Source organism: Misgurnus anguillicaudatus, chromosome 9, assembly GCF_027580225.2.
Source record: "Misgurnus anguillicaudatus chromosome 9, ASM2758022v2, whole genome shotgun sequence".
NCBI lineage: Eukaryota > Metazoa > Chordata > Actinopteri > Cypriniformes > Cobitidae > Misgurnus > Misgurnus anguillicaudatus.
In genome coordinates this window covers 9,770,182-9,784,232 of record NC_073345.2, presented here as the reverse complement: position 1 = coordinate 9,784,232, position 14,051 = coordinate 9,770,182, and the positions used below count along the sequence as shown (strand labels likewise).

At 37.5% G+C, this 14,051-nt stretch overlaps 1 protein-coding gene across 1 annotated transcript; it reads right to left on the bottom strand.

Annotated features, from left to right (window-relative positions):
• Positions 1-774: 774 nt before the first annotated feature.
• Positions 775-13,698, bottom strand: aldocb (aldolase C, fructose-bisphosphate, b). Its single transcript, XM_055180448.2, has 9 exons — positions 13,545-13,698; positions 6,039-6,172; positions 5,741-5,952; positions 4,305-4,359; positions 4,051-4,211; positions 3,086-3,169; positions 2,809-2,983; positions 2,481-2,680; positions 775-1,809 (listed from the first exon to the last, which is right to left on the bottom strand). Exons 2-9 carry the CDS (start codon positions 6,148-6,150, stop codon positions 1,717-1,719), a joined length of 1,092 nt encoding a protein of 363 aa, XP_055036423.1. The 5' UTR covers positions 6,151-6,172; positions 13,545-13,698; the 3' UTR covers positions 775-1,716.
• Between the last annotated feature and the right edge of the window lie 353 nt (positions 13,699-14,051).

The window sequence follows — 14,051 nt, the reverse complement described above, 5'->3', positions numbered from 1 at the left end:
TGCCGCAGGTATGATGTATTTTTGTAGGCCAACCCGGAAGTTAGCGTTCTCTCGCAAAACAAAAAATTCCCATTAATATTTTACAATTATAAGTGTAAATTTTGTAAAACTCCCCCATGTTTTGTGGTGTTTAAAAAGGAATTTGTAATATATTTTAGGAGACATTAAAAGAGATCAAAAGTCCCAAAACAAAATATATATATTTTGTAGTTATTTTAATTTTTTAAAGATATTTTAAAATATTTAGATATTTAAAAAAAAATTCTTTACATATTTATATATCTTGATCGGGGCTTTTGATTTCTAAATGTGAAAACCCCATACAACACTGTCTGGATTTATTGTTTCTGTTTATTTATTTTACTTGATATGTACAGTGTGAATGAAAATTGTCTTCATTCACACTGTACTTGTCTTCTTTTGTATATCTCAAAGTTGTAATGCATTTTTGTGTTTCTTGTTCAGAGCAATGAATATACAAAAATACGGCATCATTTATTATTATTATAATAATAATAATAAATATTAAGAAATTAAAATATTGTTAATTATAAAAATACTTTATTATATAGTTTCCTCATAAAATGCATTTTCTAATAAAATGCGAGAGGACAATTACATTCAAAAAATTTTTTAAAGCTTAAACTTTTCAATTTTATATAGTGCCAAATAATGATCATATATGTTTAATTATCTGTTTAAAGTTTCAAGCCGTGCCATATCACTCAAAATGAGTAACAAGAGATAAAGTTGTTTGCAAGATAATAAACCAGATGTGGTTTTAAAGTATTTTATTTTTTACTATCTGACAAGTGCTTAGAGAACAATATCACATCACAAGATCACATTTTTGTCAACAGAGCAGTGACTGCTCTCCTCCCCTGAAGCTCCACAGTTTGGTCCACTCCGCTCCGCCCATATTAAATTATATTATTCATGTAGCACTGTGACACAAACAAGGGGAAGAGAGGAAGAGCATGGTACACTCAAGCACACAATTACAACAGAGCACAATTTCAAAACAACTCCCATGTTTTCAAACTAATATTAGTAGTTTATATTAAATCTTTTGAACAGTATACACAGCCCAGACAAAGCATTGATATTAAACGTCAACACCACACAAAAGAATATTTCCGAATGTCTGGTGGAATTAATCACATGAACCTGTTGAGAGGCTGCCAGTGTTTAATACAAGAACTATTATATATATATTACTCTGTTTCATTCCCTCCATAATAAACTGCACCTGCTGCCATTCAATGAACTGCACTCCAGTAACTAATTCATCCACAAGTCTTTATTTTGAGGATTGATGAGGTCATACTTCACTATAAAGGAATGTGATAGATAAGTCAACTAGAATGTTTGTGCCAAAACCGGAATGTAAATTGAAGAAAAAAATTGACGAACATTTACATACATTACTTGAAACTGTCTACAGGGCCACAAAAATACTGTTTTATTGATCGTACAGTAGCATGAAACCATGCCAAGAACCTTTAAAAATAATAATAATCTTAATCTCCTATGTAACTTTCTTTATATACCGTTTCTAAAGTTTATATTTTAAATAGATACATAATGAGACACTGCAATGACAACCCTAAAGTACAGAAGACAGCGCAGGCCTGTGATTGGTTGGTGACAGGAAGGGTAGCAGCTGTGCACTATACTATTGGCTGGCGGAAGCTGGAAGGTTGTGATGCAGGATGTTTAGTAGGCATGATTGGCTACGTAAAGGGACTGTCCTGCCGCCCCGCCGGTTCCACTTGAGACGTACTTGCCCTGAGCAGCCAAGCCATTAACCTGAAAAAAGTTATAACGTTAAAGAAGTCAGTTTAGATCGTTACTGTAAACCCTATACAAACACGCATTACAATTCTTAATGTAAATTTTTTACTAGGGACCCTCGGTGTATGTAGATAAAAACATCATATTCTAAGGTAATAAAAACATAACGGTTCATTATGAAAAGTCTTTATACACCCCTGATCATATAGTTTTGTATAATATTTTGCATTTCTGTCAAGAGATTCTTCTAAAAAATTACACACTGGACCTTTAACACAAATCTGCAAAGACAACTAAAAATGTTGTATTACATGTGCCAGGCCAGTAGATGGCGATGTTACTTTGTAAAGAAACACTGCATGCCTGCGCACATACGTATTCTTCTACAAAGCGATAAATGAAACATTCAAGATGGCGAAAGCATCAAGCAGTTTTGTTTTTAGATGGACGATGAGGTAGATTTATTTGACTAAAAACAGCAAAATTTTGTACACTTTGTTGGAGAAGCGTTAATAAACTCGTATCTTATGCAGCACAAACACAGTTGTGTAGTCTGCCATGTTGTTTTGGTTATAGTCGCACATGCCTATAGACGGTTTCATCTGACGCACGAGGCACATCAGGCAATACAGGTAAAAAAAAAGCCTATAGATTTGCATTAAGAGGAAAATATTTGAAAAACTGACCACAGCACGTTTGATGAACTCCTCTGTGGCGGCCTTCTCATTTTCTTTGGCTCCACGCCAGGCATTTAGGGCAGAGGCCTGCAGGGCGCGTCCATAAGAGAAGGTAAGGGCCCAGGGTTTCTTCAGAGGACAGGTGTTGATGGCATTCAGGTTAATGGAGGCTTCTTCCTCACTCTGGCCTCCAGAGAGGAACGTAACACCTGGGCGGAAAAGATTTTATAATTTGGAAAGACCTCACTTAACAGACTTCATCTTTTCATGTGAAAATCTCTAAATCCAGTTGTATGAACCAGTCAACGTTTCTATTTATTTCCTCTGACTGACTCACCTGTAACTGCGGGGGGAACGGTGCGGCGCAGGGCTGTCACTGTTGCCATGGCGATTTCCTCATTGGTGTATTTGGTAGGGCAGGAGTGTCCAGCGGTCACCATGTTGGGTTTGAGAAGAGTACCCTCCAGATAAACGTGATGGTCAGACAGGGCTTTGTAACAGGCAGCAAGGACCTGGAGATACATGTGAAACAGTAGTTAGATACTGAGCTTAGCTACATCCCTGTTAAAATCAATTTATTAAAATTAAATATGCTCCTTCTGCTTTTAATGTACCTTCTCTGTAACATACTGGCAGCGCTTCAAGTCATGGTCACCGTCAGGCAAAATCTCAGGCTCCACGATGGGCACAATACCATTCTAAAAAAAAAACATTATAATTTTCAAAAAGCTTGCAAAGACATCACACCATTCTACACCTTCCTTTCACCACTTTAAAGGGGTCATATTATGCAGTTTTTTTTAAAGATGTAAAATAAATCTTTGGTGTCCCCAAAGTGCGTATGTGAAGTTTAAACTAAATATACCCCACAGATAATTTATTATAGCATGTTAAAATAGCCACTTTGTAGGTCCTTTAACATGCAAATGAGCTGATGAAATGCAAACACTGATCGCCATAATGGTGGTTTGTTGAAATTGAAACTCAATTGTGCATTTAGTCACCCTCATGTCGTTACAAACCTGTATACATTTCTTTGTTCTGATGAACACCAAAAAAGACATTTCAAGAAACGTTTGTAACCAAAGCATTTGTGGACCCCATTTGCTTCCAAAGTAGTCTTTTTTCCTACTATCTTCCTTCATGTTCATTAGAACAAAGAAATGTATGTGGGTTTGTAACAACATGAGAGGGACTAAATGATGACAGAATTTTCATTTTTGGGTGAACTATCCCTTTAAGGGGCGGTAATATGGTAATTAGACTGCTACCTACATCACAAAACAGGCAAAATCTGAATGACCTAATTTTTCACATGCTTTTAGAGAATGGTTTACCAAAACAAAGTTTCCGGGTTGATCTTTTTCAGGTTGTCTATGTTGATAGAAGCACTGGGTACCCAATTATACCACTTAAACATGAAAAAAGTCATGCTATGACCCCTTTAACATCAATCCATTTATATATTGTATTCACTCTGATGTACATTTTCATATTTAACATCAACAACAAGACCCCCCGCTTTAAGAAAAACACAAAGATGAGCGAGGTTGCACTTGTGTCTTTTTTAAGAGCTCACCTGCTGGCAGATGCTGGCGTAGCGAGCAAGGACATTGGCATTCTCCATGATGGCCAATTCTGAGGGCGTGGTCTCGCTGATCTTCAACACGCAACGCCACTTTGCAAAGTCTGCGCCATCTTTCTTGTATTGAGCACAACGTTCTGACAGACCATCAAGCCCTTAAGAGAAACAGATATAGAGTTAACAAAAACTAAATTTTAATATTTTATTTTATTTAAAAAAATGTAGCAATTGTTGTTCCTTCAGCATACCCTGTGTTGTGGTCTCGCCATTTGTTCCAGCCAGAGGGACGACACCCTTGTCAACCTGTGTTTATGAAGAGGATTGATTTCATTAGAATCAAACTGCCAAAAAGTATTTTTAAAGCTATAACTTTTGTTTAAAACTACCTCACAACCTACCCCAGTTTGCAACAGTAAGATTATAATAACAATTTATCATTTAAGTCAGTTTGACTTCATCGTATACATTAGTTCGGCCTAAATAAATATGTAAAAAACCCTGCAATTTTAGGTTTCAAACAGAGATGGCGATAGAGAGGCATAAATTACAGATTGTAGCTTTAAATAATAATACTCAAAATCAAACAATGCATATAAGGAGATTTGAAACAAGATAACTTTACTTAAAGGAATTTATTCCACTTTCAATATCTGATAATTTACTTATCCCCATGTCATCCAAGATGTTTATGTTTTCCTCTTTTTTTTTTTGACGGAAACCATATATTTTTCTCCATATAGTTGACTTTAGTGGACCTCAACAGTTTACAGTTTCAATGCAGCTTTAAACCGCTCTAAACGATCCCAACTGAGGCATAAGGGCCTTATTTAGCAAAACAATCGTAATTTTCGCCCCCAAAAATAAATAATAAATACTTTTTAACCACAACTTCTCGTCTTGCACTAGCCTTGGGATGCGCCAGTGCGACATTACGTATTACGCAAGAACGTGTGACCTTTTGACGTGATTACGTTATACGTAAGGTCGTGCTGGCGCGTCACATGGCTAGTTCAAAACAAGAAGTTATGGTTCAAAAGTGCATTTTTGATGAAAATGATGATCGTTTCCCTTATGCCTCGGTTGGGATCGTTTGCCCTTTGAAGCTGCATGAAATCTGCAAATCGTTGGCTCACTAAAGTCCACTATATAGAGAAAAATTCTGAAATGTTTCCTCAAAAAATGATACATTGGATAAATTATTGGGATTTTTTTATAAAAGTGGAGTAATCATTTAAAGCATAATTGTGCAAGATATCAACGAACACATTTATGATCAAGAACATTTTTTGTTTTGTTTTTAAAAGCAATGTAAAAATAAAATTGCGCAATTATCTATATTGCAAACACAGCTATAAAAAGCCTTGCACATATCGGAATAGCCGTTTACGGCAAACATAAACAACCTCCTTTAACCTGACAATCTCATTGTAATCCTCAACCTACTGTGTTATTTATAAACTCGGCTTTCCCCCTTAATGAGCACTAATAAATAATAGCAGCTTAAAGATCAAATGTTTTTTTTTTTACATCTTTTTACATGAAAACCACTTACATAGTGGATTATATTGTATATATACAGTCAGTCACAATTTATTTAATCATTATTTGTAAATTAATTATTTATACATAAGAGTATGCATTTAAAAATTAAACTAAATCAAACTAATAAAACAGTCTTGTCAACCTTGATGCCCACAACAATGCCCCTGTTTTTAATCAATTCGGCGAAGTTGGTGCCATCATCTGCGTTTTGATAGAGGGTCTCGTGGAAAAAGATGACACCACCGATGCACTGGTCAATGCGTTCGTCGGCCGTGAAAAGAAGCTGACGATACAGACGACGGTTCTCCTCTGTGTTCTCAACACCGATGGGGTTCAGGCGCTTAGCCATGCTACCTGTAAAGATACACACTTGTGTTAGATGGACATAACATTTGTGTTGGTCACTACATGATAGGTTGTTGATATTATGTTTTTTTAACCTGTGGATTCATCTGCAGCCAGGATGCCCTTCCCTGGAGCTACGATACGCTGAGCAATTTCCTCCAGCTCCTTCTTCTGCGCGGTCGTAAGAGCGGGATACTGGTGCGTCATGATGTCTATAGCTCAAAGAGACCTGCAACAAAGAAACAACAGAGATGCTGTCATTTTATCCACCTCATAGCTAAATAGGCTTTATATTGAATGTCACATAAACAAACCGTATGGGCGATACCTGGATAAGGTAATCAGCAACCTAGCTAGTTGTTGACATTAATTTTTGCCATTTATTTCGGGGGGGGGGGGGGGGGGGGCAGTAGTTTACTCATTTATGTATTTGTTAAGTTTTTACATATTAATGACAAGTCACTTGTTTGTTGGACGAAAAAGAATCAAGGGCAACACTGTAATGACCGCAACCTTCATAAAACTGATGGAATTAATCCGAGCGTGTCATTAAATGCCTGCGTGTCAGGAAGCCGGAACACACTTGCTGGTTTTAACCGAGGGGCAACCCTCCGAGCTCTCTGATGAATCCAATACGGAAGTGACTTAAACTACAATTCATCGACTAGCTGCTAGAGGCTGGCTCCAAAAGGGAGTCAATTCCTATAGACCTCCATGTTAAAATGCTTAACTTTACAGTAGAAAATAATATGTTTACAGCCTGGCACAAAAAGTGTTTTTGATCTGTAAAGCTAAGTTTGCCCTTCATGACAACTGTGAGGGGGTGAATTCTTTTGTAACTCCTCCGTTGAAATTATATGAAGCTTTAAAGTTCTGCATAATTAAGGGCGTGGCCACTTGAGTGACGGTTGAATAGCCACTGCGGTCACTAAAATCGAGCTAGGCGGGCGTGGTTTCAGCAACCAGTCACCTCAGCTTCACCCACGTCCCGCCTCTTTACCCATTTTCGGATATCCACAAGTGATGACGTGCGGCCAAGATGGCGACGGCAGGCACCGCCTACATTAAGCTTCAAAAACGATCTTCAGGAACCAATGGGTGACGTCACAGACACTACGTCCACCTTTTTTTACAACCTCTCTAGTGCAGGAAATGTCAGAGCCACGCGTATTACAAGCTCATGTGAAAGGATTTATCCGAATTATGCACATTACAAGTTCGGGTGCTAAAAGGAGTCCATGCCACTTGCATTCAGGTCCGAGCAAGAGTCCAAGACGCGCGCATTAAGTCCAGGTGCTTTTGAGAAGGAATCCGCGAGCATTACAAGCTCTCTCACGCAAAGTGAAGCCCACAAACCCTCTCATGTGAGGAAAAGCACGCAATCCGCATGTTAATTTAAAACTATGATGCGATATGTCTAACGATTGTCAATACACAATACTATCGGCACAACCATGTTGGGCGGGAGCATCCGTTAACCCCGCCCCCATCCAACTGTTACATTTCTATATGAAATGTTTTCTTTTCTATATCCAATCAATTCAAGTGGAAAACAAAAGCCACGTCTGCTATTTTCCTTGGGTGAAATATGTCAAATATGGAAGTAAAGTGGATCGACTTCCTGTTCTTGGGGACTTTAAGAATTCCAGACCACTAGTCATTTAATTTCATATTATCTTTTAATTATAAATAAATTATTATTCGCACAAAATAATCTGTTTTGAAGTAAAATTGCAAATTGACAATTTCAGAACGTATTGTGTCATGTAGCTGTCCATTAATGTATAGATGTGCAAAGTGCACGATAAATAAAGTAATTGGCCTGTAAAGGAGGGAGTCAACTCTGAACTGCATTTACGAAGCATAATATTTCTAATTGTCTTGCCTGTTGTCTCCTTACGTATGAAGGCAATACTTTTGCATAATCTCCAACTACAGTCTTCCCCACAGACACTTCAGCTAGTCAGTGTGTTAACATCATCATGTCAAGACGAGTGTGCTTGTAGCAGCTAGGAGGCTGCTCAGGTTGCAGCAACAGTACAATTTGTCCAGTTAAAAATTGTTCTATCAATGGAATAATTTTAGAGACATTATTTAAAAGTAAAAAAACTACATAGTGTTGCTTTAATAGATATTCTGTACTATACATAGAAAGTTGTTGCAAAAACACAATGGCTCTTCTTTAGGAAACCAAATCATCGCTTGGGAAACTTGCAGTTCTTCACGCATCTGAGTAACATTGTTTTTGTCCGAGGACTGAAACTAAATCACACAAGAAACAACAGCGGTCTCCAGGTAACACTTACTGCTGGCTACAGATCATCAAAAATGTGTCCTATTATTCAGGGGAACAAAAAAGGGCTTGCTTAAAATTCCAGTCTGGCTGGATTGCATAATTACTGCTGACAAAGGCACACAGGGTTTTTTTTCTACTGCTACCCCAGCACATCTCACTCAGACGGGGTTATGTAATTATACGCTTAATCCCTGCTGTCATTTCCTATTAAACACGCCCCAACTATACTACTGCTCCTTTAGTGATATACCGACATATATATCAGTTATTGATCTGATTCACCATGTCATATTTTGATCACAGTCACAATTCTTGGTTTATTGCATCCCCCCATGTCTGTGTTAAATGGATCGAGCTGAAACAAGCACGGACTGGCTGTCCTATGTGGTTAAAAAGCACAGATCAATGCACTTTAATCTTAATACAGGCCTGTACATGCATTGCTTAAAATACCTTAAGCACCTCTTGTCCTGAACTCTAAATGAAGATAAAAAATTCTATTCAAATTTAATCTACATTTATCTTGCTAAAATAAATTAAATAGGCAGTTTTTTTTATCTGGCAGTATGTTATTGTTCAGCCAGGTGAAAGTAATGCATTTATCCCTTCAGGCTTGACTTTGCTTTTGTGGAAACAACCGCCATGTAAATCAGTCTAAGTAACGTCCTTTAGGGAAGTCGTGCCAGTTGGCAGCAGTGTTTGCAATGCCTCTGGGCAAAATTAAACAACATATTTCCAACCAACAATTAAACCTGATAACAACTGTATCATATTTTTTAAAGCCAGCATGAAATTGAATTACTCTTTCATATATTTTTTTATAATTCATGTGCCCTCATAATCTTTTATCAAAAACTTTAACTTCCTCCCCTCCTCCAAACGACCTCTCTTCACTTCCTGTATTGAGAAATGGTGAGAGGGGTGTGTATTGGCAAGAATCTCGTTGTAATGCCATATGTTGCGAAACATTGAAATACTGTAAAGTGAGGAGATATATTAAGATATTTCCTATTTTAAGAATATAATAGGATATCATTTTAGGAAAGCCGCCATTGAGAACCCACCACCACATACAAACCTTATAAAAAAAATTGCCGCGCCCCTATGCAAGTACTTCCTGTCACTGTTAAAGTTCAGAAATAAGAAGAATGCTAACTAGTGATCGGTATGAAACTCCAAATTAATCAATATTGCATTTTGGAAAATCAAAACAGTATTGCTGAACAAAATATCATGGTACTCTCATGTATCAATATTTCCTTATTTTGCGTTTACACCAGCCGCGGTAGAGGCGTAGTTGGACGCTTGAATATTTGAGCTTACTCGTTTCATTTGCGCGTGAAATTCTAGTCATTCGAGACATCCACGCGGAAATCTGCGTCATGGGAGGGGCTTCTGCGACTCTGCTGAGACTCTGCTCGCTTCCTGTAATCACTTCACTGCTACAGCAAGGTCCTGATTGGTTAACGCGGCGCGGTAATCCGCAGAAGCTCCGATTTTTCAACTCGCGCGTTTCCTGCGGCAACGCTCAATTTGCACGAAACGCGCTGCGCCTTACACGCGCCGCAGGATGCCTAATCGCGTCTTTGCATTGACTTAACATGTAAATCACCCGTGCTTGCCGCTTCTACCACGGCTGGTGTAAATACAGCATTGCACTCCTAATTAGCATTTAGCAACATAGCCCAGCTTCCAACGATCCAATCAGATGGACGAAATAATGTCCCGCCCTACATTTTTTTCTCATTTCACTCGGATATACTATATCACGATACAGAAAAGAAGACAATCGCTACCTCAATTTCCTGGTGCTTTTAAGCTTAAATTGCACGTAAAAAAACTTTTCCGATGTCGCAACTCATGCAACTTTGTACAGAGTCCCTCCCCCAGAGAAGCATCAGTGTTTACTGATTGATGATTGGTTCTTTTAACTAAAAGGGAGAACTTCCATCGCATTTTGCTTTTACCCCATTCGTAGTACTAGCTTGTTGTTAAATCTATTATTTTTGGTTTAGCAAAACAAGCAAAGTCTCCACTGACTAAAACAGCTCCCACTTGATTCATCCATCAGAAACTTCCTCTCATCGAGTTTGTGAAGGATGTGTTACTGCATGCTTCAACCATTCCATATACAGTAATAAGGAATGACATCTCCATGTCATATCAAAGTCTTGCCATTAATAGTGTTTATCTTACTAAGCACCAGCAAGAAGACTAGCCAAAACTCACATCTGCATAACTTTGTAAAGTGTGTTTGGGTTTAAGTATCAAACTTCGACACCCAACTCATCCTACACTGTTAGGGCTACAGGCATGAATGTTTTATAACATGTGGCTTGTTGATGAGAAGTTTAAGGTGACTTTCAAAAATTAACCATGTTTTTTGTGGTAAAAGTGAAGTAACTATGTTTTTTGGTGTATTGATAACGTTTTTAAAAAAATCAAAAATCAAAATATCTCTAACTAACAAAATAAACCTAACATCGACTTTAAAATAACTTTGGTTTCTTGAGCTCAAATACGGCTGCACCTTTGTCAAGGGAGCTTCAGAGAATCAATATTGATTCTTTTTACAGGTAGGCGCATGTCCCCCATTCATATTAATAGCATTAACCCATCTTGTCCAATCTATTATTTTAGGCTTTGCACAGACAAGCACCACTAATGTAACTTTCAAACTAATATAGCCCTGGAATTTTTTTTGTCTAAAAGCCTAATCTTGAAGAAAATTTAAAGGTTTTCACAGAAGTGTCTGGAGGTTAAATAAAATTGTCATAATTTTATTAATGTTAATTGTTTTAATTGTTATGGCAGTTTACATTTATTGTAATAAATAAAAATAATGCAATAAAGTATATATTTTTATGCATAAAACTATAAAAAAAGTGTTTGCGTTACACATTTAATGGTTTTTCCAACAATGGCCACTAGGTGTCAATGGTTTGCTGCATACTCTTGTCACAAATTAATAAATTACTGTCACTTCCTTATTATTACAGCTAATTTACAATATGCAAAATATTTAAGTAAACTCATGTGTCCCATTCAAGGAACCGTGCCAGTTAAACGGGTTAAACATATTTTAGTAAGTTCAAATTTATTTGACAAACCTAAAGTATTATTGTATTTTTCATATCGTTTATCGCATCATTTACCACGTTTTTTTAAAACTGTTTCCCCAATCAAAACCGTGCAGCCATAGTGTGATATTTAGCAGATGCAAATAAATTCTGCACAACTACTTCCAAGGTAAAACACACCAGGTTGCATTTATAAAGCAACATTAGTGATTTAAATGCAAGTGAATACATTTGGATGAGTCATTGTGACAATGTTTAGACACTGCACTTCTGTGTTATTTAGCTACAGTCTTATTTCTTAAAGTGATTCTTAAACAAATCACACAGTGGATTAAATAATGGTTACAAGGCATTAATCGTGTGTGATCCTTGGATGCCAAAGCTAAAAATAGCTTGACGGAACGAACCAGTGTATAATCAATTATGGACGTAAAGACCAACAACCCTATCCGCTCATGACAGCAGTGACATCACATATGGACCTAAACTAAACAGCAGAGAGAAAATCAATCTCTCGTCCGAGCGCTTAAACCAGACGGAATGTCAAATGCTCAACCTTGAGCTGATAATGCGGTCTTATTGTAAACATCATCATTTATTCATACATCTCTCTTTTAGAAACATGCGTAGCGTGGATGGCCTTGTAAAAGATGCTGCTCATGGTGATCAGGTGACAGATTTGCATCCCTTTGATAAGATCTGTTTTTTCTGCACTGCATCATGCGGATGCAAAATCCTCCCCCACTACAGAGCACAACAGTGACCGTTCGCTTTTTCTGCGGCCATTTAATCTTATTGCTAGAAGGGATTTTTACTTCCAGAACCCTGCTGGGCTTCATCACACTGTCAAAAGGCCTAGAAAAAGATCACATGAATCATTAGGGATGTCTTATCTTGAATCAAATGTTGTCACGCCAAGAGAAACTGAAATGTCATAAAAATGAATACAAAAAAATGCATATAGTTAGAAATAGAGGAAAGCAAAAGCTTATATAGGTTAAAAGAGTAAATTTGCATCACCTAAGCTCGTTTAACCTTCAACAGCGCTGTACGAGTACCTGTTACGCCCACAGAGAGGAGAGAGACATCACTTTCTGCACGTATACATGACACGCGAGAGGATGAAAGGACGCACAGACCGCGTGATTCATCATCGCACGCGAGTGACGCAACGCGACAAAACGCATCCGTTGAGTCAGGCGCGCAGTTGATTTTAATAGAAACGTCGTAGTTCTGGTCGCATCGCGTGAAAATAGGTTTGAGAACATATAAAGCTTTACGTTTTTTGGACTTAATGCGGCGCGGCGCAGACCGATTCGTATATGACATCAAAGTACCGCGAGAGCGACTCTAGAGCTGTGCTTCTGAATCGCTCTCGCGGTACCTATGTCATACCCCATCCTTTTGCGCAGAACTGCAATACGTCGAAAACACATTTTGACAAGTCCTATATTTGATGTTCATTCTTTCAATTGCTGTCGAGATCATGTGATAAACTAAGAGTTTGTATTAAACCATTATACGAATCCCATTATACGAATCGAGATGTCCATCAATTTATCATGAGCGTGGCTGTATTAGCTAGGCTAAGCTACAGTGATGTAGGAAATGCGTACGTGCACATCCACCACACTCCGTTCCGCAGACATCAGTCGCATCCCTGATGCTTTACGGACTCGTATAGTCCTCAAAATGATGCTTTATTTGTTAATCATGCGAACTAAACCCTGCTAAAATCGATCTTCTTCTGGCTCTACGCAAGGCAAATATGCGGAAGAGGGGGAGAGATGATGATGCGGGTGATGATGGCTGCTAGGGGTGACATTGAATACAAGGAATGTCAAAGTGGTCATGTTGGTCTTTTTACGTATGACTCTCATAAGCCTTAAAAAATTAACATCTAACGTTACACACCGAGATAAGAAGACACTGCCTGTATATGTCTGGGTATCAGTTGATACTTTACATAATTAACGTACCGAACCATCGACAAGGCCTAATCAAGCAAACTTTGACAACCACTTGTCGAATAACAAACATTTGATGCAAACATGTTGCTTTTATCGTATAATGTACGTTATAAATAACATTTTAGAAATATTTAACACATCTAAATGACGTTTCGTTTTTAAAATTTTGTTTATAAGATTCAATCACATTAAAGTGTTAGACATTTAATATATCTACAATATTATTATTATTGTTAAATAACTTTAAAGTTTTACCTGCTTAAGAGATGAGGGATGCAAAAGATGCACTTCTGTCGACAGCTTCCCGTTTCAATGCCGCAACGCAACGTGACCGCTCAGAAAAAGCAACCCACATAAGGGGCGTGGCTTTGGTCACGACCTTATTGTAATATAGATAAATATTCATAAGGCTTTGAAATACCTCGCACGTCACTTTTCCCATGCTTGAGGTGCGTCGTCACGGCACGTAGGCCTTCGAGAAATTATCAAATTAAATGAAAATAAATAATCACTGTACATCTAACTAGATCGTAAAATAAATGAAAGGATGCAAAGTTACATTTTGAAAAAAATATGAATAATTATTTAGCAATTTTAGGTTTGAATTCACTTTGATTCGACAGAAATGCTTTTTTGACATGGTATCATGACAAAACACATTTGCTGTTTACAAAATATATACTATGGTGTTCTTGAAATAATGCACAATGTAGCTTAAAGGGATAGTTCACCCCCAAAATGAATATTTTGTCATCATTTACT

What these genes read in the sequence shown, in the direction of transcription:
- aldocb (XM_055180448.2), bottom strand. Translation starts at nt 6,150, where the DNA reads ATGACGCACCAGTATCCCGCTCTTACGACCGCGCAGAAGAAGGAGCTG. An exon ending in GGCTGCAGATGAATCCACAG is followed by an intron (nt 5,953 to 6,038) that starts GTTAAAAAAACA and finishes GTATCTTTACAG; the next exon opens with GTAGCATGGCTAAGCGCCTG. An exon ending in TGGCGAGACCACAACACAGG is followed by an intron (nt 4,212 to 4,304) that starts GTATGCTGAAGG and finishes GTTTCTCTTAAG; the next exon opens with GGCTTGATGGTCTGTCAGAA.